The sequence below is a fragment of the Dermochelys coriacea genome, chromosome 3, assembly GCF_009764565.3.
Source record: "Dermochelys coriacea isolate rDerCor1 chromosome 3, rDerCor1.pri.v4, whole genome shotgun sequence".
NCBI classification, from domain to species: domain Eukaryota; kingdom Metazoa; phylum Chordata; order Testudines; family Dermochelyidae; genus Dermochelys; species Dermochelys coriacea.
The window spans coordinates 91030638-91056708 of record NC_050070.1 but is presented as its reverse complement, the minus strand read 5'-3'; the positions used below and the strand labels follow the sequence as shown (position 1 = coordinate 91056708).

The window sequence follows — 26071 nt, the reverse complement described above, 5'->3', positions numbered from 1 at the left end:
TAATTATTCTAATATATGGGATTGGCAATACTGGATTTTTCAAAATTTAAGTAACTTTGGAGCGTAAATCTCATTGACTTTCGTAGGAATACGTGAATTACCATACTGAATCAGACCCTAAATTCATCTAGTCCAGCATCTTTCTTTTTTCCCAACAGTGGCCAGCCCCAGATATTTCAGAGGATGGTTTTAGAACCTCACAACAGGCAGATGACTTTCAAGAACATTTATGCTTCTAAATTACTTAGGAGGTTTAGAAAATCCAGTACTGCTAACCCCAATGACTCAAAAACAAGAAGGCAGGCCCTGAAAAATCATGAGACTAAAAACAACCCCCCGACACATTATTACATCCTGGGTTAGTTTTATTTACCCTTTCCACCCCTCCAAGCCTTTAAAGCATATTTTCAAGCTTTCTTCACAGCCATTAGAGCTAGATACTGCCATAAAAAAAAAAGTAAACTGAAATTCTCATATTCACATGACTCCAGGAGCCCAGGTGTTAAGAAAAACACCAATTATCATGAGCCTCATGATAAAAATTAAGAGTTGGGAACACTATCACACCCTACTCAATTAAGAAAAATCTTAGAAATAATTACAAAACCAGTAAGTTCTTTGGAGACGGCAACTTCCTTTTTGTTATGTTTGAACACAGATTAGGCCCTTTGGTTTTACCACAAAATAAATAATATTAATGTGACCACCTATGTATGATAGAGTCTCCAATTACTATTTCTCAAATACAATATAATTCCATACATTTCCCCTTGGACACTTTCTGCTCAAATTGCCATTAAAAAATAAAAGCTTCATTTTAGGGCAGAAACCAAGCCTGGAAAATTTCAGCCTGAAATGTGACAAGTTTCAAAATGTTAAATAGAAGTTTAGAATGAAAACCCAAAGAAAAGCTTAAGCTACAGACTACAGAAGTCCTGCTATTTCTGCTATAATAGTCTGTCAACCGAATGCCTTGTTTTTATCCATGAAAATGGAGAAAGAGAAAAAAAAGTCAAAGAACTGACTTATTTTGGAATCTATTTTAATGGTCTAAAGCAAGACCCTTTATTGGCAAAAACCATCACCTTTTATCTGGATATTATATAGAAAGTTGGTGCTGTACCTGCAATACCTTGTACCATTTGAAAATAAGGATATCTTGAGCCATATTACGCATATTAATGGAAATGTTCTGATTCAAACATAGAAAAAAAAAGGGCTTTGCTCTTACTCTAAGGGTTTGTCTACGTATCGAAGTTGCCCCTGTTTAAGTAAAGGTGTGATTTTATACCAATGTAGTTAACCAGGTGCAAACATTTCTGTAGACACCTGTATACTTGAGTTTGCACCCATAAATTTACTGACGCAAGCCTCATGGATATAAAGCCAGATTTAAATTGATTTAAGAGCGTCCACAGAGAGTTTCACTGTTTTAACCAAATAGATATAAAATCATACTTTTAGTTAAACTGGTGCAACTCTGTTTGGCACAGGGTTAACCATTTTTATTCCTTTCTGAGTATCTTTTAAAAGCACACGTGGTAAGAAAAGCATTCAAAAAACAACCACCACCAAACACACAAACAAACAAAAACCGCACAAACCTAACACTTAAGGATCAAAGAGCTGTGCACACAGTAAACACCAAAAATGGTGTCTACAAAACTCACAGCGTGCTTACTCAGGTACAGGGTGGATAAAGATCAATGATTTTAAAAAAAAAAATCAATTTTTTTATTTAAATTGGATTTTTTTGATAAAACGCTTTGAGGAAAAAACCTATCTAAAGATACATTACAGCTCAAAGATATCTCATCATGTAATAGGGATTATAAATTCTAATTCTATAGTATGAGAATATATTCATGTAAAGTTTTGTAAATGAGTTCCAATAGTTCATGGATTAGGGATCGAATCTTATGGGGTTCCAAGGGCTTTTGTATAGATTATTTAGGTTAATCTTTCAATCTATCCAATGGGACTCAGTGCTCAATCTGGAAGATACCATCAAAGATGCTTAGTTTTGCAGTTCTCAAACCGTGGATTTGTCTCTCCAGAGATAACATGTTTGTTAACAGCAAAAATGCTTTAAAATAAATAAATATATAATATAAAGAGGTGAGAAACAACAGACCTCAACCCTATTGTCCTCTGCAAATTTGTGTACACAGATTCAATCCTTTACCTCTCTTTAAAAGTGCAAAGTTTCAAAAGGTTCAATAAATAGAAGATTATTGGGGGAGGAATAGATCTGGACAAGGAGAAGAAGTCTGCAGATAAATGTGAGAAGGGAGGGACAGGCAGTAGAAGATTAACATGGCTGCTACTCAGAAACAAAAGCAAAGGAGTACTTGTGGCACCTTAGATACTAACAAATTTATTAGAGCATAAGCTTTCGTGAGCTACAGCTCACTTCATCAGATGCATTTGGTGGAAAAAACAGAGGAGAGATTTATATACACACACACAGAGAACATGAAACAATGGGTTTATCATACACACTGTAAGGAGAGTGATCACTTAAGATAAGTCATCACAAGCAGCGGGGGGGGGGGGGGGGGAGGAGGAAAACCTTTCATGGAGACAAGCAAGGTAGGCTAATTCCAGCAGTTAACAAGAATATCAGAGGAACAGTGGGGGGTGGGGTGGGAGGGAGAAATACCATGGGGAAATAGTTTTACTTTGTGTAATGACTCATCCATTCCCAGTCTCTATTCAAGCCTAAGTTAATTGTATCCAGTTTGCAAATTAATTCCAATTCAGCAGTCTCTCGTTGGAGTCTGTTTTTGAAGCTTTTTTGTTGAAGTATAGCCACTCTTAGGTCTGTGATCGAGTGACCAGAGAGATTGAAGTGTTCTCCAACTGGTTTTTGAATGTTATAATTCTTGACGTCTGATTTGTGTCCATTCTTTTACGTAGAGACTGTCCAGTTTGGCCAATGTATATGGCAGAGGGGCATTGCTGGCACATGATGGCATATATCACATTGGTATATGCGCAGGTGAACGAGCCTCTGATAGTGTGGCTGATGTGATTAGGCCCTATGATGGTATTCCCTGAATAGATATGTGGACAGAGTTGGCAAGTTGCAACTTTGTTGCAAGGATAGGTTCCTGGGTTAGTGGTTCTTTTGTGTGGTGTGTGGTTGCTGGTGAGTATTTTCTTCAGATTGGAGGGCTGTCTGTAAGCAAGGACTGGTCTGTCTTACAAGATCTGTGAGAGAGTGATGGGTCGTCCTTCAGGATAGGTTGTAGATCCTTGATGATGCGTTGGAGAGGTTTTAGTTGGGGCCTGAAGGTGATGGCTGGTGGCGTTCTGTTTTCTTTGTTGGGCCTGTCCTGTAGTAGGTGACTTCTGGGTACTCTGGGAAACAAAAGCGTTGCCCGAATGAAACAACATCATGAGAAGTGTTCCTTCTCAGGAGGAAGTTGCATTGAAGATGATGAAAGGAACATGTCTGAACATGCAGGATTTTCAGGTTGATAAGCTTTTTTATTTCATTCTTCTTTCTTAAGGACTGCCTGTCTTCCTTCTGGACTACTCTTGAATTCTCATTTTTGAGCAAAAAATATAGTTGTTACTCTATGGTACTATCATTTTAGATGCAGCTGTGATAAAAAAATAAATAACTGAAATAGGCATATCTTCCTTTTACAGTTTCACCTTTAAAGTAGTACTGAGTGTAATACTAAATGAGCAGTATGGTAATAATAATTAAATAACTGCATTGACTTATTTGTTTAGGAGAATCCATCCTCAACATACAGCATTCTGAAGACAATTTAGCTTCAAGATCACCATCATTTTCTATAGTTTCAGAGTTATCTGCCAGTGACAGTGTGTCAGTCACATCATGTATGTCACATAGCCACAGTGTATCACCTATAGCAAAAAGAACATCATCCAGAAACAACCACAGATAAGTTTGTAATAAGAACCAGCAGATTACAAAAAGAGGTAATTGATGAAAAAATTGCCTGGTTTGTTTATGCAACAAAATCTCCTTTTCGTATGATTGAGAACCCACACTTCATTAACGTGGTTCAGTCATTAAGACCAGGATACAGTCCACCAGATGCAGATGTTGCAGGCAAATTCCTGGATAAAATGTATGAAAGAAAATTGAGCAGTGTGCAAAACATCTAGAAGGTGAAATTGTTAACCTGAGTCTTGATGGGTGGAGCAAATGTCCACAATGATCCTGTTGTATGTGCTTGTGGGACAACCGAAGAAGGGAATGTCTTCCTTACAGAAACAAATGGATACATCAGGAAATGCACACACAGAATACTTACAAGAAGTAACAGTAAAAATTATAACCAACTGTGAAAAAAAATTCAAAAAAGTCTAGTACACAGCTTGGTCACAGACAATGCTGCAAACGTATCCAAAGTGAGAAGAAATTATTTAGAAGAGGGTGGAGAGAGTCCTAAGCTAACAACATACGGTTGCAGTGCTCATTTGATGCACCTCCCAGCCAAAGACTTTAGTAAGGAAATAAAGGCTAATGTTGTTGAAATTGCAAAATATTTCCGTAACAACCACTTTGCAGCAGCTGCTCTGAAAAAAGTGGGAGGAACCAAGCTAACTCTCCCACAAGGCATGCGATGGAACTCAGTAGTGGAGTGTTTTGAGCACTGAGTCAAGAACTGGCCTAATTGATGGCAGTTTGTGAACAAAATTGTGAAAAAATAGATGGCGCTGTCACAGCCAAAGATCTCAACATTGGGCTTAAGAGAAATGTTGAACACCTGCTGAGTACCCTGAAGCCTATTTCTGTAGCCTTGAACAAAATGCAGGGAAATGGCTGCTTTATTGCCAACACTGTTGAATTTGGAAGGAACTCAGTGAGATCTTAAAAAGGGAAATATGCAATGACAGGGTTAAATTACAAGCATTAAGAAAAACACAAATGGGACAAGTACTATCTTCAGCTCATTTTCTTGCAATTATTCTTGATATTCGGTACCAGGGTCAAACCGTAACTCCTGAAGAAGAGGAGATGGCTATGACATGGACATCCAGCAATCATCCCGCCATAATGCCAACTACAGCAGGTGTTCAACTTCAGAGCTAAGGGCGAACCATTCAAGAAATATATGTTTGCTGATGATGTTTTAAAGAAAGTCACACCAGTGAACTGGTGGAAATCACTTAAGCACTTGGATTCAGAGACTGCTGAAGTGATAATCTCACTTTTAATAGCAGTAGCTTCTTCTGCCAGTGTAGAGAGAATATTTTCTTCCTTTGGAATAATTCATTCCAAATTGAGAAATCGTTTGGGACCTGAAAAAAGCAGGAAAGCTTCTTTTCCAGATTATGAACAAACAGGAAAATGAAGGTGAAGACGACTGAGTTAGCTGCAGAAGCCAATATTTTAAGTTTCTCATGTTGACCTGGCTGACACAGTCTATTTAATTTTTTTTTTTGTATAAAATATTTCATTTAACTATTTTAGTTAAAAACAGTTTTAACAAAAACAAACCTGATTTTAAAAAACGTGAATATTTAACTGAATTCAAAAATTCATATGCTTGTTTTGTTAAAATATTATATGTTTGCTGTTGAAGAAAAAAAATCCAAAATACATAACGTTGTTGTTTTAGTTAGTTAAACAAAACAATTTAAATGTCTGTCTGGTGATGATGTTCTCCTCCTAATACAGCATGACAAGCAAATCCTCTGAATATAATGATTAAGCTGTTGAATTTGAGATATTTATGAAGTCACTGGGAGATGAACTATCTACTTCAATTACCTTTGGTAAATGAAATAACCAAACAATTATTCCTTTTCTGATATAGCTGTAAAACTAATCTGAAAAATTTTCAAAACAAATCACTTTAAAAATGTATAAACTACATCTGAGTTGTGAAGAATATGTATTAAGATTATAACAACCAATAATAATGCACTTTTATGTAGAAATCCATGATTAAATTGAGTCTTCCTGACTAGTGATTTAAATCATGATTTAAATTAATTTGATTTAAAGCAAATCCACCCTGTTCAGGTATGAGTGAAATCTGCTGACTGTGCAGCTGGTTACTGAGAATGTAAATTATATAAGTAATTATGTAATTAGAAAAAGGATGTGGGAATAGTTAAAGTTACTACATGGTAATTTATTACATAATACTCAACACTTCTGTGTCCATGGACTGAAAAACTCTGCAAAACTGAGCCTTCTGAAGACATGCTTTTGGCTGATGCCTTTTTTTTTTTTTTTTTTTTTTTTAAAAAGGGGGAGGAGGGGAGGGCGGAGGCACAGAAGGTTAGAACTTCATCCAGTATTTAAATCTTATTCTCCACCTCTAACATATGTACATATTTTTTCCCTTTTTCTTATTAAAATCTTTTGATTACATGTCAAGACTATACCAAAGGAAAATTATTCAGAACTGCAATAATCAAATGGCTGGATGTATGTTACTGGTAATCAAGTTACAGGTGATTTTTTTAAAAAACTGTATTTTAGATAAAAAGGGGGAAATTAATCAGATTAATATTTTTATTTTAGGTTATTTTATTAATATTTTAAATAAGGGACAACATTTTGAGTAAGGGAGTTTGGGGCTTCTATGTCAGGAACAGCTGGGAGGCAGACTCCACCCCCATTACAGCCTACTTTCAGCTCATGTGAGAGGAGGGTAATGGGGTCCCAGTAATGAGACAGCTGAGACATGGTTAGGGATTATATGGAAATGATTAAGGAACAATGATGACCTGCCCTGTACAATTTGTTGCTGGGTACTCCCAGATACTTTAAGTGAATAAAATTGCAGAAATAACCTGATCAATCATTCCCACCATCACATAATAAATATTTTCACACAGTCCCATGATCAGCATGTATGCAAGTGTTGGATATGAACATATCACTCTTGACACTCTGGGAAGACTTTTTATTTTAAAAACAACCTCACCCATGAAGGGTGATAATTATCTTTATCTCCATTTGTGAGAAAAAAAAAAACCTAATAACTCATTTGGGTCTTATTGCACCATATGAATTACAGCTCTATCACACACATGAATAAAAGGCAATCATTCTTTACCATCAAGATATCTTGTGAATCTATAGCTCCAGAGATTCACACACTACACTGGGACAAGCACCATGCTAGGGTGACCTTGAAAACCAGCAAACACTCAAAGTAGAATTTATCTTACTCTTCCCCTTCCTTCTACTCCAATGGTTTTCAACCTTTTTTCATTTGCGGACCCCTAAAAAAATTTCAAATGGAGGCACAGACCTCTTTGGAAATCTTAAACATAGTTTGCAGAACCCCTAAGGGTTCGTGGACAACAGGTTGAAAACCACTGCTCTACTCCAACCCATTAGTAATTTCCAATGTTGCACATACAGGTGAGAAAACAGTACAGATAATTCTTCAACCAACAATCCTTGTTTTATATAAAATTTTATCTAATAATAAATAAGAGCTTATACATGTGGTATCTGTTCATTCTAGTTACACACACACCTTCATCTGAATATAAAGCAGTGACTTTTGTAAGTGGTCACACTGACATGAAAGGTAATTTACCTCCAATAGGATGAACAGGTGGAAAGGTTCAACATTAACTACAGTTTTGAAAAGTTGATATGGGGGAGGCATGAGGTATCCCCAGAGAGGATCCTAGCTCTTCTGAATAACCAGTCTTTTGGTATGTATTCAGGATACAGTCTCACAATATCTAGTTCTTCTATCTTTTCAGCTTAACTTCTAGTCCAGTTATTTTACCTAAGTGAAAGCTGGCCGAGCATTTGCCATTTCTGCTTTCATGAAAGTTTGGGTACTAAAGCTTAAGAGTTAGCAAAATCTATTGTTAATTAAGGTTTGTTCCAGTCCTAACTCCTTCTCTAGTCCAGTCTTTCCTTCCAACTGCAGGCTCCCCTTGGCACCTTCTCTTCGCTTCAGGCTTTCCTTTCCCACAATGCAGTGAAAATTTACCCTATCTAGCTACAGGTATGAGGGCCTTTGAGACTTATTGCAAAGGGATCAGTTACAATTGGCATTTCAGCTCTGTCTAGTGAAGTACAGAAGCATTTTATTTTAATTTTAGCGCAGCTATACACAACAAGGGTGTAGCAGAGAAATAGCAGAGACAGTTAGTACTTATGATGGCTAACCCTTTGTGCTTTCAATATAAAGTTCATAATTGTTACATTTCACATATTTGGAGCTAAAACTGTCTGAATATGCTTGTACTTGTTGCATATTCACTTTGGCCAGGCAGTTGTACAGTATACACAGAATGGCCATATTTCTAGGTTTCTTACACTATGTGAGACACCAACCACTTTACACGCTTGAGAATAGAATACTCTAATATGCAGGAAGATTTTTCTGATAAGGAAACAAGGTAACAATTCCCATACTTTTCCTCTGATCACAATCAATTAAAATCCAAAATCTTAACAATTTATGATCTTACCCATTTTTCTTACATACCATGTATTGTTGAAGAGCTAAGGATAGTAAGGTAGTTAGATTCACATTTCTGGGATTCAATATCCAAGTCTCCAATTTTTAAGATCAGTCGTTTTCCCCGAGGTATTTGAATTTTCTTTTCGCAAACAGTATAGTTGGGGTAAGTCCCAGGATAGTTCTTGGATGCCAGAGTGCCACTGTCTTGATACACCACCATGTGCCCACATCCATCCCCTGTTTGGAGTCGAAGGGGTGAAGGAGAAAGGAAGTAAAAAAACAATATATATTAGGCATTGTTATCAATAGTCACTCACCAGTTTCAAAAATAAAGCATTTTATTTTGTATTACTCCTCCTCAGCTTAGTCGCTATTATACAGAAGTCCTTGTAAATTTATAATTGATGGAGTCACAGCATCTTTCTTTTAAAACAAGAAGGGTTGGGGGTTGAGGAGAATGTGGTTGCTGTGTATCAAGATACCAAAATCTCTAGAAACTACTGTTTCAAGTTTGAAGGAATCACATACAGATTAATTTACTTTAATTTTCTATTTTAGGGTCAAATCCTGCTGAGAACACGAGCACATAATGTAGCATCTGGCTATCATGATTTCGCCATCAATATTTTTTTCCCAGTTACCACTGCATGTTTCAGTGAAATACAATACACAGTATTGTTGGGGGAGAAGGAAGTCGGACCGTATGTGAAAGCACAGAGAGAATTTAACCCACATTACCCCACCACAATTATAGTCAAGTTTATTCTCTTCTCTCTACTTTATCCAGTGTGCACACAGAAAACACACACCCTGAGTGGGCAATGGTGCAAAGGCACTACAGAATGGTTTAGAGCCACTGACAGTGCACAGTTGTCAGTTGCAGCATTAGGTATGACAACTGGAAAGTTCAAATGAAAATTCAAGCTCTCTCTGTTGGAATGGGCAGGACACAGATTGAAAAGAGAAAGCATTAGCTGAAAGCAAGCAAGCATAGGTATAGAAAAGAGACTCAGATTACTAAGGAAGCAATACACAGTGTGAGTAAGAGTAAGTGTACCAGTAGTTACTTGATGTTTATATTTTAAAAAGCCTTAAGCAAACACATGGGTTTCACTCTGGGTTTCCCAGTGAAATCAGTGGAACTTCTTGAGTAAGTAAAGTTACTCACATGCGTAAATGCTTGCAGGGTCATGTCTTCAGATTTTAAGCTCTGGGGGTCAGATAGTCTTTACCTTCGTATCTTGTACAGTATTTTGCACATTATCAGTGCTAAAATAATGACTTACTATCAATATTAACAAATAATAATTTTTCAGAATGGCTGGGGATTCTCACATTGTAATTATCCAGAAGTTTACATTGGGTTACTTTGGTCAAACAGTCATGACCCTTCTGTTTTAAACTACTAAAGAAAAATACTTAACTCATTTGGGTGAAATGGCAACTAAAAATGAAGCGCTGGTGAAGATATATGTTGGCAACAAAAAAGTCAACATAATTTGCAAAGACAAGCTCCAACCTGTCAAACTTTTACACAGTGCCATCATTCAATGCATCACACATACACTTTTCACAGAAAGCAGCACTTATTTTAAAGCTTAATTATCATTACTAGCTTATGTTTTCTGGAAAAAGATGAACAGAAGATGAAAATTCAGACTCCTACCACTATAAAACCAAATTCCATTAAAATGCGATTCTGATCCCTACTGTTCACACTACTGGAAAAAATCACACTAAAAAGTCCCTTTGTTGTAGTGGCTCTATTTACTTTTGATGTTACAGGCAAATGGTAAGGATAAACAACAATTTAGGTTTTTGAGCAGGTTGTTGCTGTTAGTGGTGCTACCCCGCCTAGCAATAATAAATATAGCTATCACTCAGTAGTAACATATATTGGTAAGCACAGCTTTGTCTACACGCAGAAATTGCACTGATGTACAATTTATTAGTACAATCAAAAAAGCTATTTTGGAAGAGTACATTCACACTATGTGCCATGTAGAACAGTCACACTACAATGCTTGTGTCCACACAGCAGCACAGTGTTACGGATAAAGGTGTGATGCACTGTGGGTAGGTATCCCAGTGTCCTCCATTACAGTTATCAAGATCTAGTTAAATATTGACTTGAATGTGGCTTCACACACATAAATCCATTGGCAGAATCAGAAGATTGGTACGCAACTAGTCCTCACTGAGATGTATTGCCTTTATCAGATTTGAAAGAATTTGGTTTTAATTAGATTTGACCATTTAAATTCATTTCATATATGTGTGCAAAAACTAATCACTTAATGTTAAAGCTATGTACTTCTACAGATCATGTGCTTAGAGTTATCTTAGTGTGCAATACACATGCCAGTGCACCTAAAGAAGGTCATACCCCAGAGCCAGGAATTGTCAAAATTCCATTGGTTTAGCTAGTGGAGCTTTTAAATTCTGATTGTTGAAAAGCTCTGGGATTCTGTTTTCCTTTTCTTTGTTTCTTTAAAAATAAAAAATAAAACAAAACAAAAAATTGAGGAAATTAAATGCAACAAGTTGAATTGCAACTTAAAGTTGTGGAGCAAAAATCACTGAAACTCAGGAAACATAACAGGTCCCAACAACATCAAATTGCTGTTGGCTGTACTGGGTTACATTCTGCCCTGTGTTATACTGGAGTAAACCAGAGGGCCTCTGGGGTGAAAAATGCACCAGGGGACCTGAGGGGAAGGAAAACCTATCACAGTGATGCTAGGTAGTGGCAACTCCGCTCTACCTTTGGATCTAGAACCAACAGAACCCAAAGCAAGGGCCAGGGCACCATGGGGCTTCACCAATTCATTAAATCTCCTACACACAGTTTTTCTTGGCAGGACTTGTCATGGTTACTGGACTATCTGTACCTTTGACCTCTTTGTGTATCTGAATCTACCCTTTCAGGTCTCTGGCCTCCTGTCTTGACCTATCCTGGGTGAAATTCCACAATTTCCCCCTCCTCCCCCGGGTTACAGTTTCTGGTGTATCAACTGTGCTTACCTGCAAGTCTAACTGAGTTCAGCCCCCGTGGTCCTTCCCTTGGGAGTCTGGGACAAGTGGTTTAGATAGTGCTCAGACAGCTTTCTTAAAGTATTGTTTATTTTCACAGCAGGAACCAACATTTAGGGAAAAAGAATTTTAAGAACAACAGTCTACCCAGGTCTAGCCTACCTATACGGTTATCATACACTGACGGTAACCTAGGCCTAATGTCTTCTGAAATGGTCGTTGTAGGACACTGGATGGGATGGCCAGTGCTCTGGGGTGGCACCAAGCAGTCTCTCTGTCAGGTGCTTGTCTGGCAGGCTCTTGCTCATGTTTTCAGGGTCTCACTGATCACCATATGTGGAGTTGGGAAGCAATTTTCCCCCAGGTCAGGCTGGCAGCAACCTTGGGTTTTTTTTCCATCTTCCTCTGTGGAGCGTGGATGCAGGTCACTTGCCAAGATTAACTGGGTGTCTCTCACTTAATCATTTCTGTGCCATTGCAGGAGCCTCGGCCACTGGTGCACCTTGGTCCCTCCTATACTCTGCCTGTAGCACATTAGTCTAGTCTCCCATGGGCTGCAATACTTGGATTCAGTTGTGGTTGTTGGGTTTTATGTGTGGGTGCTCAGTGGTGTTGGTGGTCTGTGATGTACAGGAGGATAGACTAGATGATCTGGTGGTCCCCTTCTTGCCTTAAACTCTGACTCTACGACACCTCAGGGGGTGCCTTGGTCTCAGTCTGGTTCTTTTGAACAAACTACCCCATCTCTCTTGCGACAGAATCCCTTTTTAACCCCAGCTATAATTCTTTTGATCTCTTGTGTTCCTGAACCTTTACTCTTAACAATTCTCAGGTGTTTGTGGAGAAGTGGCTTTATCCTAAGCATACTTTACTTTCCTGCTTGCTTCCCCTCCCCCACCCCCAGCATCCTCCTATTAAACTAAACCAATATATTCCTATAGTAAACATCCCAATAACCAGGTCACCATACAGTATTCATAAGATACAAAGCTACTCTAAATCCATCACAAGGCTCTAGTGGCCCTACTTTAAAGTTGCCCTCTCTGCAAGGGGACATATCCCCACCGGTGCAGGAAGTTTCAATTTCCATTCCCCTATCCCAGTGGAGGTTATTCTAGGTACAGTAAAAGCTGTGTTATCTGGCACTTTACCAACTGGAAAGCTCTATAAACTGACATTTCTGATCTTCATAGAAAGTCTGGTTTATAGTCTGGTTGGCAGGCTCCCTTCCTGGCTCTGTGTGGCTGCCCGGAAGCAGCAACATGCCTCTGCTGCTCCTAGGCGGAGGAATAGGTTCTGGGAGGGAGTTAGGGTGTAGGAGGGAGGTTGGAGCACGGGAAGGATTTCAGGGTGCTGGATCCGGGCGGCACTCACCTCAGGCAGCTCCTCACAAGCAGTGACATGTCCCTGCTGCTCCTAGGTGGAGGTGCAGCCAGGTGGCTCTGCGCGCTGCCCCCGCCCTGAGCACTGCCAGGAGCCGCAACCAATGGGAGCTGTGGGGCCAGCGCCTGCAGAGCTGTGCAGATGCGTCTTCACCTAAGAGCAGCAGGGACATGTCGCTGCTTGTGGGGAACCACCCGAGGTGATCAAAACCTGGATTCGGCACCCCGAAACTCTTCCTGCGCCCCAAGCCCATGCCCCCAAAATCCTCCCGCACCCAAACTCTCTCCCACTTTGTTAACTGGAATTTTTGATTTACTGCCACCCCTCCATTCTCCCAACATGCCAATTAAAAAAGCTTTTTCTGTAGTATTTTCTATTCCTATTTTGGGGGAAAACATGCATAGCTGCATCATCATCATTTATAAATTTTACACAGGTCATTTCAAAAGCAATCATAGCAAGCTACAACTGGAAACTGATCAATCATTTTCAAGACTCTGCCCCTACTGCATCCAAAGAGAATTAGGCCAAGATTACATTTGGAAGGCTTTGCCACCATATACTATACTAGCTAAGTGCTCCTAGTGTGGATGCAGCTAAACTGGCAAAGCTGTGTTTTTACTTGTATAGCTTATTCCAGCCACTCCTGAGCAAAATAAATGATACTTGCAAAAGCTCCATTTTCCTGATACAACTCTTGTGTACACTAGGAGCTTTTGCCAGCCAGCTGTCAGAGATCACACCCAGGACTGACATAGGTATGCCAGCAAAAAATCTGTTGTGTAGACCTGGCCCTAGGCTGCCCTGTCAACCAGATCATAACAATCTCTTCCCCAGGTAGAACTCCATTTTCTTTATGCTCAGATACCTGCTCAAAACCCAAATTAGCAAAAAAAAAAAAAAAAAAAAAAAAAAAAAAAAAAAAAGTGTCTCCTTTGAGATGAGGAATTAAATGTTATTTTGTGACTTGCTGCTATTGGAATCTAGCTGGGGAAGTCATGCAAATAATCAAACTGATGAAAGATAAGTGCACATGAGACTGTTTTTTCTGCACTTCTCCCTTCTTCCCACGCTCTCACTGTTCACCTCAATGGCATTCATGACAAAAGCATCTATGCCACAAAGAGTTAAAGTAATAATTCAAAAGGTACAGTCACTCCAAGTCTGAATGCGGTTATATAGTGGCTTGTGTGCATATTTCCTGTTTTAATTTTTTCAGCAACGATTCATACTGCTGGATTAGAGAAAATGCCACACTGAACTCTGCTGGAAAAAATGCATTCTGGAGAGGCAATACTAGACAGAAACAAAGAAAAACAAACAAACAAAAAAACTCCCCCACAAGAGCAAATGTCAGAATCTCAGCTTTTACTTGGGTGTGGAGAAAAGCTTGTGGAGGTGAAAGACCTTGAAAATGTGACAAAGTGTACCTGGAATACTCAGAAACCAGAAGATAGAAAACCTAAAACTAGAGCTGGTCAAAAATTGGGGGTTTCTGCACAAAATATATACAAAAACAACAAATTTTGTACTTGTATAAGTTTTCCACATAAAATTTTGATCTTCAGTGGAAGTATTTCAGCAAAACCCCAAAATCAGCTTTTAAAATGCTATTGCTTTGCCTCATGGGAGTTGTAGTTTGGTGTCTCACTCACAATCTCCTCTGTAAGCCAGGCTCCCTGCTTGGACTGCATCTCCTATAGTGTTCATGGTCTCCCCTCTTGGAGAGGAAAGGTAACTCACCATGGGAGACCCTGGTCCTACGGCATTATGGCAGATGATATCCATCGGGGAAGCCCATCCTATCAGAGGAGAATGAGGATATGATACAACCAAACTACAACTTCCATGAAGTATCGCAGTAGCAAAATATTTAAGCATTGGGGTTTTTTTAAATGAAAATTTGAAATTTTCTGTGGAAAGTAGATACAGTCTGAAAAAAAGTGTTTTTCAAAGGAAAATTGTTTTTTCAAGAAGTTTTGATGAAAACTTGTGGGGAGCAGCCCCCACACAAACCATTTTATTTAAAATCTCATGATTGGCATTGCTATAACTATCATGCAAAATGAGCCATCACTTTGACAGAACCCTGCATTCCCATGCTGCCAACTATTACATCCTGGCCCACTACTATTCTGTGGTCACCAGTCTGTCGGGAGATGACTCAGTCATTGGCTCCCATATACTTCCAAGCTATCTGGGTCTGGGGAAAGTCCAGATACCGCTTCTAGCTCTTCATCTGAGCCCTTCTTTGAGATATGGGGTCCCACCACCAGCTGCTTTTGACTCTGAAATCAACGTCACCTGAGCCTCCCAGTCACTTACTTGTTCCCCTGGAGCTCCACCTAGGCTGAGGACACTCTGGGCTTCTAATTTAGCCCCGTTACTGAAAACGGGGCAGGAAAGCAAGGTGCACAGGCTTAGCAAAGCAACTTATTTATCACAGAAACTTCACTAGTAAAACCATCTGTTACAAGTCTTTGAAAATAACAAGAGTCCCGAGTCACACCCTCCCCTAGTCTGAGCTCACTCCTTTCTGCGAGTTCAAGGTTTTTCAGCATTTCAGGCTGGGAAGAGACCTTCCAGCCTTCCTCTGCCCCCCTCCAGTAAGCCCTTCTGACATGTGGTGATAAGGCTTGCCAGAAAACTATCCCAAATCAAGCCTAATTAGCAGTGGGGGCAGGAGCGGAAGACCCACAAAACCCAGAAAAAAAATAAGTGGAAGGCAGGGTTCACGTAAAAAAAAAAAAACCAAAACAAAACACCATGACGCTGGGCGGGTCTCAAAAAAACAACAACAAAAATGGCCCATGAGAGAAGGGGGAAAACCTGTGGTCCACAAATGACTAAAAACACCCGCCCAACTCCCCAAAACAAGCCAAAAATCGCGTGTTTTGAGCAGACTGGTGATGGATTGTCCTGCTCAGAGCAGCGCCACACTCTTAAGGAGAATCTCCGTCTCTGTCACTGAGACGTTCCAGTGCCCTCCCTTAGTCATGCATGCCCACACGCCCTGCATGCCCAGGTCAAAAAAACATTGTTCCATGGGGGTGGGCTCGTAGCTGAAAGCCATTCAGAGTTGATGGCGCTAGATGGCTGTGTTGATGGCTTCTCAGGGATGGTCCTTCAACGGAGTGGCAAGCACCTCTCCTGGGCAGGGCACTGTCTGGAATGCAATGCAATGTTCTGGCCACACAATACAAAATGGAGTTCATAAATCAATAAAGACATATTCCATTCTGTCACACCAACTTCAAACAATAGTGGAAAAAAATAATATAGCCAGATTCTGCTTCCCTTGAAGAACTTGTCTGCATATTAATGCTGGGGGACAAAATTCTGCTGGAGAGGCAATGCAATTATGCCTTTTTCCCCCACCAGGGACTGCTGTAGTGGCAGAAAAGAGGGCAGACAGTTCAAAAGGAGGAGAGGCTGCATTCTTCATAGCATCCTGCCCACGGGGTCAGGTGAGGAGGCAGGCGATGGGGGGGAAGGAGAGAGACAGAGCTGGGCATATGAGGCTGCTGCGGGGGAAGGGGGGTATCACAGACTGAGGGGGAGGAAGAAGGGCTAGTGGAGGGTAGAAGACAGACTGGGGTGGGCACTGAATGGCAGGGCCACATGAGGATGGGGAGTGCACGGCCGCATGGGGATAGGGGGAGGTGGCTGAGTAGGGGTGCAGGGACATGGGGAGAGGGGAAGATGTGCCTGACTGAATGGGAGAGGCTAAGGGTCAGCTAGCATTTGCATGGGGGAGGATCCCAACATCCTAACAATCCCTCTCCCCACCCCAAAACCTGTTCCATACTTCTCTTACCCACAGGCAACCACCATCCAGATTCACTCCAAGGCTCCTTCCCAGCAATTACCTCCCTCTCCCTCAGCTCCTCCATTACCCCAACTGCCCCAAACCCTTGCACTGCTTCTGAGGAGTGCTGGAAATACATTTCTGTATTGTAGTTTAAATGAATTATTAGTCAAAGTTCTGTATTAATATGCCTAGAAAGCAAACTATGTCAAAAACATTTCCTGAATCTTTTTTTGCCTGCATTGTTACAGACATACTTGTTGACAGGTATTTTGAAATAAATTACCAAAATAATTGAAGCTGGTGTGATTATATTGGGTTATTTTGACAAATAAAATATACAGAATTTTAAAATATTGTGTGCAGAATTTTTAATTTTTTGGTGCAGAATTCCCCCAGGAGTAGCACATGCAAAATAAATGTATCTACTTCAGCAATGGCGAGCAACAGTGCAACTGCACCCATGAAAGCATCTGCATAAGCACTAGCACACTCTGGGTTCAGCTGTCTGCAGCCACCATGTCAAATGCATCCGATGAAGTGAGCTGTAGCTCACGAAAGCTCATGTCAAAGCAGGTTTTCATGACAAAATGCCCAAGTTTTGTCTTCACTAGTGGCTTAGTGATTGTGTAACTATACTGTTGGTGAAATAACTTTTCTGGTGTCACACAGGGAGAGGAGCAATCTCTGAGGGATCCAGGATCTAAACTGTTTAAAATGTTGTAGAATGCACCACAACCTAAACTTCTCGTGGCCTCATATACATATTGAAAAGGAAGGGTAACAATAGAACTCAAGATACCACTGAACACTACATTTGCTCACAACCAGACTCCATTACATCATTCGGCACTACAAAACTGGTGTCCTGCTGTGGGCTTGCTGTCCAGGGAATTGGTATGAGATCACTCATTAACAAAAAAAAGGCAGCGTTTGGAAAACTCAAACAGATGGTGCTGGACCTTCAGCTGGTGCAAACTCACCTACTTCTATTGACTTCAATGGAATGCCATTTACACCAGGTGAGGATCTGGCCCAGGAAGTCAAATATGTGAAAAAAAAGTGTATAAATTTGTAATGCACGATCTGCCCAATGACAGGCAACTTTTAGGAATCCAGCTCTATAGCCTCCATGGTAGCATGGCTCCAACATCCTACACAACATCTTGTGGCGATCACAGACAAAAGTCGAGAGTTTCACAGCTGATTTTTCATTAAAAATGCTCCTAACTAAAAACTGAAAATTCAGGCAAGTATAATATCGTTAGAGAGAGCATCAGGTAAGTGATTAATGACCTCTAAATTAGTATAATTTCATAAAAAGAAAAGGAGTACCCGTGGCACCTTAGAGACTAACAAATTTATTAGAGCATAAGCTTTCGTGAGCTACAGCTCACTTCATCGGATGCATTTGGTGGAAAAAGCAGAGGAGAGATTTATATACACACACACAGAGAACATGAAACAATGGGTTTATCATACACACTGTAAGGAGAGTGATCACTTAAGATAAGCCATCACCAGCAGTAGGGGGGGGAAAAGAGGAAAACCTTTCATGGTGACAAGCAAGGTAGGCTAATTCCAGCAGTTAACAAGAATATCAGAGGAACAGTGGGGGGGGGGGGGAAGGGAGAAATACCATGGGGAAATAGTTTTACTTTGTGTAATGACTCATCCATTCCCAGTCTCTATTCAAGCCTAAGTTAATTGTATCCAGTTTGCAAATTAATTCCAATTCAGCAGTCTCTCGTTGGAGTCTGTTTTTGAAGCTTTTTTGTTGAAGTATAGCCACTCTTAGGCCTGTGATCGAGTGACCAGAGAGATTGAAGTGTTCTCCAACTGGTTTTTGAATGTTATAATTCTTGAGGTCTGATTTGTGTCCATTCATTCTTTTACGTAGAGACTGTCCAGTTTGGCCAATGTACATGGCAGAGGGGCATTGCTGGCACATGATGGCATATATCACATTGGTAGATGCGCAGGTGAACGAGCCTCTGATAGTGTGGCTGATGTGATTAGGCCCTATGATGGTATCCCCTGAATAGATATGTGGACAGAGTTGGCAACGGACTTTGTTGCAAGGATAGGTTCCTGGGTTAGTGGTTCTGTTGTGTGGTGTGTGGTTGCTGGTGAGTATTTGCTTCAGATTGGGGGGCTGTCTGTAAGCAAGGACTGGTCTGTCTCCCAAGATCTGTGAGAGTGATGGGTCGTCCTTCAGGATAGGTTGTAGATCCTTGATGATGCGTTGGAGAGGTTTTAGTTGGGGGCTGAAGGTGATGGCTAGTGGCGTTCTGTTGTTTTCTTTGTTGGGCCTGTCCTGTAGTAGGTGACTTCTGGGTACTCTTCTGGCTCTGTCAATCTGTTTCTTCACTTCAGCAGGTGGGTATTGTAGTTGTAGGAATGCATGATAGAGATCTTGTAGGTGTTTGTCTCTGTCTGAGGGGTTGGAGCAAATGCGGTTATATCGTAGCGCTTGGCTGTAGACAATGGATCGAGTGGTATGATCTGGATGAAAGCTAGAGGCATGTAGGTAGGAATAGCGGTCAGTAGGTTTCCGATATAGGGTGGTGTTTATGTGACCATCGCTTATTAGCACCGTAGTGTCCAGGAAGTGGATCTCTTGTGTGGACTGGTCGAGGCTGAGGTTGATGGTGGGATGGAAATTGTTGAAATCATGGTGGAATTCCTCAAGAGCTTCTTTTCCATGGGTCCAGATGATGAAGATGTCATCAATGTAGCGCAAATAGAGTAGGGGCATTAGGGGACGAGAGCTGAGGAAGCGTTGTTCTAAGTCAGCCATAAAAATGTTGGCATACTGTGGGGCCATGCGGGTACCCATCGCAGTGCCGCTGATTTCAAGGTATACATTGTCACCAAATGTGAAATAGTTATGGGTCAGGACAAAGTCACAAAGTTCAGCCACCAGGTTAGCAGAGACAGTATCCGGGATACTGTTCCTGACGGCTTGTAGTCCATCTTTGTGTGGAATGTTGGTGTAGAGGGCTTCTACATCCATAGTGGCTAGGATGGTGTTTTTAGGAAGATCACCAATGGACTGTAGTTTCCTCAGGAAGTCAGTGGTGTCTCGAAGATAGCTGGGAGTGCTGGTAACGAAGGGCCTGAGGAGGGAGTCTACATAGCCAGACAATCCTGCTGTCAGGGTGCCAATGCCTGAGATGATGAGGCGTCCAGGATTTCCAGGTTTATGGATCTTGGGTAGCAGATAGAATACCCCAGGTCGGGGCTCCAGGGGTGTGTCTGTGCGGATTTGTTCTTGTGCTTTTTCAGGGAGTTTCTTGAGCAAATGCTGTAGTTTCTTTTGGTAACTCTCAGTGGGATCAGAAGGTAATGGCTTGTAGAAAGTGGTGTTGGAGAGCTGCCTAGTAGCCTCTTGTTCATACTCCGACCTATTCATGATGAAGACAGCACCTCCTTTGTCAGCCTTTTTGATTATGATGTCAGAGTTGTTTCTGAGGCTGTGGATGGCACTGTGTTCTGCATGGCTGAGGTTATGGGGTAAGCGATGCTGCTTTTCAACAATTTCAGCTCGTGCACGTCGGCGGAAGCAGTCTATGTAGAAATCCAGGCTGCTGTTTCGACCTTCAGGAGGAGTCCACCCAGAATCCTTCTTTTTGTAGTGTTGGCAGGAAGGTCTCTGTGGGTTAATATGTTGGTCAGAGGTGTGTTGGAAATATTCCTTGAGTCTGAGACGTCGAAAATAGGATTCTAGGTCAACACAGAACTGTATCATGTTCGTGGGGGTGGAAGGGCAAAAGGAGAGGCCCCGAGATAGGACAGATTCTTCTGCTGGGCTAAGAGTATAGTTGGATAGATTAACAATATTGCTGAGTGGGTTACGGGAACCATTGTTGTGGCCCCTTGTGGCATATAGTAGTTTAGATAGCTTCGTGTCCTTTTTCTTTTGTAGAGAACCAAAGTGTAGTAAAACTATTTCCCCATGGTATTTCTCCCTTCCCCCCCCCCCCCCACTGTTCCTCTGATATTCTTGTTAACTGCTGGAATTAGCCTACCTTGCTTGTCACCATGAAAGGTTTTCCTCCTTCCCCCCCTGCTGCTGGTGATGGCTTATCTTAAGTGATCACTCTCCTTACAGTGTGTATGATAAACCCATTGTTTCATGTTCTCTGTGTGTGTGTGTGTGTGTGTGTGTGTGTGTGTGTGTGTGTATATATAAATCTCTCCTCTGCTTTTTCCACCAAATGCATCCGATGAAGTGAGCTGTAGCTCACGAAAGCTTATGCTCTAATAAATTTGTTAGTCTCTAAGGTGCCACGGGTACTCCTTTTCTTTTTGCGAATACAGACTAACACGGCTGCTACTCTGAAACCTATAATTTCATAGATTCTCTTTTTAAAAGGGGAACCCAGCTACTTTGCAACATGCTCAACCATGGAAGGAAAAATAAATTGCTTGTAATGTATTTTCTTTGAATTGTATCCACACATATTTGGCTGTATTAGGTTCTCAGGAAACATTTCAACCCACATGCTCCAACAGCTCCTCAAAGCAATCACTTAGCTGCCAAAGCAAAGAACAGGCAGCAGCTTGGTGGAGGAGAAACAAAGGATCATTGTAGTGTATTGTTTTGTCAGACCAAACAGTTTACTTACCGACATCAAAAAGAAGAAATAGGAAAATAAGTCAAACTAGAAGATACTTTTCCCCTTTTCTCAGGCATTATTTACTGTTACCTCCCTCTTTGAATAGTAAGGAGAAAGCAGCAAATGATCCTAAATTAGTTCCACAGCAGAAGCACAATAAATCACCAATTTTTACCATGAGTCTAGCTAAAATAGTCTTTCAAACCAGTCTGAAGCTTATTTAAATAGACCCAGTGTAACACCATGTCATTCACATTTTAGGTATCTGTTACAGGCCTAGCTTTCTCTTTCATTCCATCTCACAAACATAGCTCAGACGACACCCCAATTAGAACAACTCCTGATGGGCCACATATGAAGTCACCAAAGTAAACTTGGCCATCGCTACCAAGTAACTAAGACAGATACTGTCTGCCGCTTTTAACCTCCCCATTTACTAAAATAAAGTCGTGCTCTGTATTCCCAAGATTCCCTTGATGCTCTCCATGGATTATTTTAAAATTAAACAATTTAAAAAATTATTTCTATACCCATACACACACAAAAGTCTCAATTCCTTCACAGTGACCTGAACAACGTTGTTTCTGTCAGCTTGCCATGGACATCTGCAGAGCTTCCACCATGCCAAAAATCCTCTCTCCTGTGAAAAAGCCCTGGGATAGAGGTAAAAACTACAGTGATAAAGCTTTTACTTAGATTTTCCCCTTCTAAAACTTAAAAGAAAGCAGTAATTTTTTTAAGGATTAAATTGTCCCACTTATAAGAAATTACATTTCTTTAAAGTGGAAAGGGAGTGGAGAACAGGGGATTAACTTTACACCTAGTGTTCAGATTTGCAGTTTTAAAAAGCCTCATGATTCACCTTATTTACACTAGCTCATATTCAAATCTGAAGTCCTAACATTATAACACATGGGATTTTGTACCCATAATAGATTTGGAGTGAATGACCCTTAGTCAAAAACTATATGGACAGGAAGTGTCACTTCCACATACACATGCTAAGGACATTCTTTATTTGCTGGCATTCTCCTGCCCACTTAGAAAGGGGAGAATGCCATCATTGGCACTGTCTCCAGCTGATCAGTTTCATTTATGTATGGAAATCAAGAAGTGAAACAATTCAGCTCACAGCAGAAGTCTGGCAGCCAGGGAAAAGTCAACTAGCAGAGCCAGGAGCTGTCCATGCAGACAGCTTCTGCCCCTGTGAATCATTCTCCAGGGAGCAAGAATCCTCACCTCAAGCCTCAGCATGCTTTAAGGGACAACTTATAAAAGACACTTTGAGGGGCACATCCAAGTTTCTCTGCTCCTCTTCCAGGGGATGCTCACAGGTCAAGTTTATTATTAGAAGGATGTCACTTTCAACACTGGGTATTTTTCCTATACGTACTGCGGTCATGAGTTGTGAGACAAAACTTCCTTCTGAGATAGGGTGACCAGACAGCAAATATAAAAAATTGGGATGGGGTGGGGAGTAATAGGAGCCATATAAGAGAACGACCCAAAAATTGGGACTGTCCCTATAAAATCGGGACATCTGGTTACCCTAGTGACTAGTGACATCAAGTGAACTCTCTCTTTAAATCACTACAACAGAAGCAATTTCATTTTATTATAAAATTATTATTTTCCTGCTGAGAAATCAGCTTTTATTAGCAGTTTGATTTTACAAATACAACACAGACCTTGTTGTTATGACATAAATCAGACAATTACGATGATTAAGACAAGGTCTTATCTGGTACTTCAGTCATATAGGCAACAACTTTATAACAAAAAGGTGAATATGTGCCATTTTAAGTTAGTTAGTTGTGACAACAGAGAACACATTTCTCTTTGTCAAAGCAAGTTATACAATCCTCTATGCAAGATCCCAAAGACATGCCTCACCAACTGACTCAGGATAAAACTAATGGAATAACGACAAGAGCAATAGCTGCCATTAGCCACCGCAGACACAAATTCCTGTTTCTCTTTCCCTGGGTCAGCATATCTTGGAGCAGTCAGTTCTTTTCAGGCTAATTAGTCATCCTTCGACAGTAATAAATGCTTCCCTGCATACTGCAGTTTAAATGGAAAGCTGAATGGTTCAAATGCAAAGACGGTCAAAGCTGTAAGGCAGGTTTCTGAATTGAAGCATTGTGGACAAACTGGAAACACCCTTCTTCAGTATTTATACAATAGCTTATGTGGCACCCATTGTTGTGGGATCTTAAAAGAATAGGAGACATTAAAAATCCCATTATGCTCCTCTGCTTCTTATGGCTATCATGGCTATGTCTGGGAGCTATTGGATGTTGCAGACATTTTTAATTTTAAAAAATTTAAAGTACAGCATCAGTGACTACACCTTCTACAGCAGGGATCGGCAACCTTTTAGAAGTGGTGTGCCGAGTCTTCATTTATTCCCTCTAATTTAAGGTTTCACGTGCCAGGAATACATTTTAATGTTTTTATAAGGTCTCTTTCTATAAGTCTATAATATATAACTAAACTATTGCTGTACGTAAAGTAAGTAAGATTTTTAAAATGTTTAAGATGCTTAATTTAAAATTAAATTAAAATGCAGATCGTATCAGGTTAGTGTGATCCTTGCCCTTGCCCTCGTTGAACTTTTCAGGTTTAATTAGAAAAGAAAGCAATGAGCCAAATCGCTGGAAAACTTGCAATCTATCAGAAAATTCTGTGCCTTACATAATGACAGGTTTCAGAGTAGCAGCCATGTTAGTCTGTATTCGCAAAAAGAAAAGGATGCATCCGATGAAGTGAGTTGTAGCTCACAAAAGCTTATGCTCAAATGAATTTGTTAGTCTCTAAGGTGCCACAAGTACTCTTTTCCTTTTTTCAGAAAATTCTGATTCCAGTTCTTGCATGTACATTCTATTCTCAATGTCAAATGCAGTGCGCTGTTCCACGTGGCATGAGTTATGTAAGCAGGACTTAAAAATATCCTAGTACAGTGGCGCTGAAACAATTTTTAAGGTGGGGGTGCTGAGCTGCGCCCCTCTTTCCCCTATCCGCACCCCTCATTGCCTCAGGCTGGGGCCAGTGGGCCACAGCTGTGGGCAGCTGCAGAGCCCCAGGCTGGCAGCCGGGACCTCAGGTCGGGAGCAGAGTCCCTGGACCGGTAGCCGGGACCTGGGGATGGAACCCCAGCTGGCAGGGGGCCGGTAGCTGGTACCCCAGGCCAGCAGCAGAGCCCTCGGGACGTGAGTGCCACTGAAAATCAGCTCACATGCGGCCTTTGGCACACATGCCATAGGTTGCTTACCCCTGTTCTACAGCATAAAAATCAACATGATAATGTTTCGTATGGAACGCACATTTCTTAAAGCTTTCACTTTCTCACTCTTTTCTGCTCTAATAGGAGATAGTATGAGAAATTCGAAGCCAAAAGGAATGAGCAAATGCTGTGAAAGGGGTAACAAAGAGAATGAAATGTTTCATGCAACCTTCTCTGTGGTATTGCTACTGTGATTCCATGGATTTCCTTTTATTTTTTCTGAATTTATTGGCCATCAATATTACCAACTGACCTCTTGTTTTTGTGTTATGGGACACGGTATATAGGAAGGTCTGAGCAGTTCTCGCTTTACTCTTCTTGAGTTTGGATATACCTCAGTTAAGTCAGAATCCTTTATTTTATTTTTACAAGAAAACATAAGGACTTAATTTTCAGAAGTCACCAGGGGTCTGATTTTCACACTGTGAGTATTCAGCACTTTCTGAAAATCAGGGTCCTTTAAAGCATCTTAAATTTTGTAACCAAAAACCTATCCCATCCAAAATTATCGGTCACCTTTGAAAAATTAAGTAATAGATTTTTAAAGTCAGAAGGGCCATCATCATAATCTAGCCTCACCTCCTGCAAAACAGGCCATCAATCCTCACTCAGTGATTTATGCATCAAGCTCCTCACTTCTGGTTGGAGCTATAGCAGTGTTCTTCAACCTTTTTAAGCACAAGATCACTTTTTTAATTTAAGTGCAACACAGGATCTACTTCACCCCTTCCCAAAGCCCCGCTCCACTCACTCCACCACCCCCCCACACTCCATCGCTCGCTCTCCCCCAGCCTCACTCACTTTCACCATACTGGGGCAGGGAGTTGGGATGTGGGAGGGTGCTCCGAGCTGAGCCTGGGGCAGGGGTGAGGGATGCAAGCTCTGGGAGGGAGTTTGGGTGCAGGAGTGGACTCAGGGCTGGGGTGTAGGAGGGGGTTCAGGGTGCAAGGGGGTTGGTGCTGGCTCCAGGAGGGGGCTCAGGGATGAGGCAGAGGGTTGGGGTGAGGGAGAGGTGCGGGCTCCCACTGGGCGGCGCTTACCTTGTGCGGCTCCCGGTGGGCGGTGCACTGGGGCTAAGGCAGGCTCCCTGCCTGCCCTGTGACGCTTCCGGCATGTCGCTGCAACCCCTGGGGGAGGGCATGTGGTTCTACGCACTGCTCCTCCCTGTAGGCACCGCCCCTGCAGCTCTCATTGGCAGCAGTTCCCTGTTCCTGGCCAATGGGAGCTGCAGGGGCAGTGCCAACAGGCAGGAGCAGCACATGGAGATCCCCACCTCTTCCCCCATGCAAGATGCCGGCCACTTCCAGGAGCTGCGCGGCCCAGGGCACACAGGGAGCCTGCTTTAGCCCTGCTGTGCCACCGGACTTTTAGCGGCCAGAGACTGCATTTGACTGGCTGAGGTTCCACAATCGGCCAGCTGATCATGATCTACCAGTTGGTGGCCACTGAGCTATAGGGTATCTTTTAGAAAAATCCAGCCTGGTTTTAAAAACTTCAACTGACA

The 26071-nt window shown here is 41.3% G+C and overlaps 1 protein-coding gene across 2 annotated transcripts in view; it reads right to left on the bottom strand.

Moving 5' to 3' along the window:
• DCBLD1 (discoidin, CUB and LCCL domain containing 1) overlaps positions 1-26071 on the bottom strand; it is a 102090-nt gene that overhangs the window by 52652 nt on the left and 23367 nt on the right. For both annotated transcript variants that reach the window (XM_038395775.2, XM_043510873.1), the window contains exon 2: positions 8460-8672. In XM_038395775.2, coding sequence (XP_038251703.2) covers positions 8460-8672 — 213 coding nt within the window. The remainder of the gene's footprint in view (positions 1-8459; positions 8673-26071) is intronic.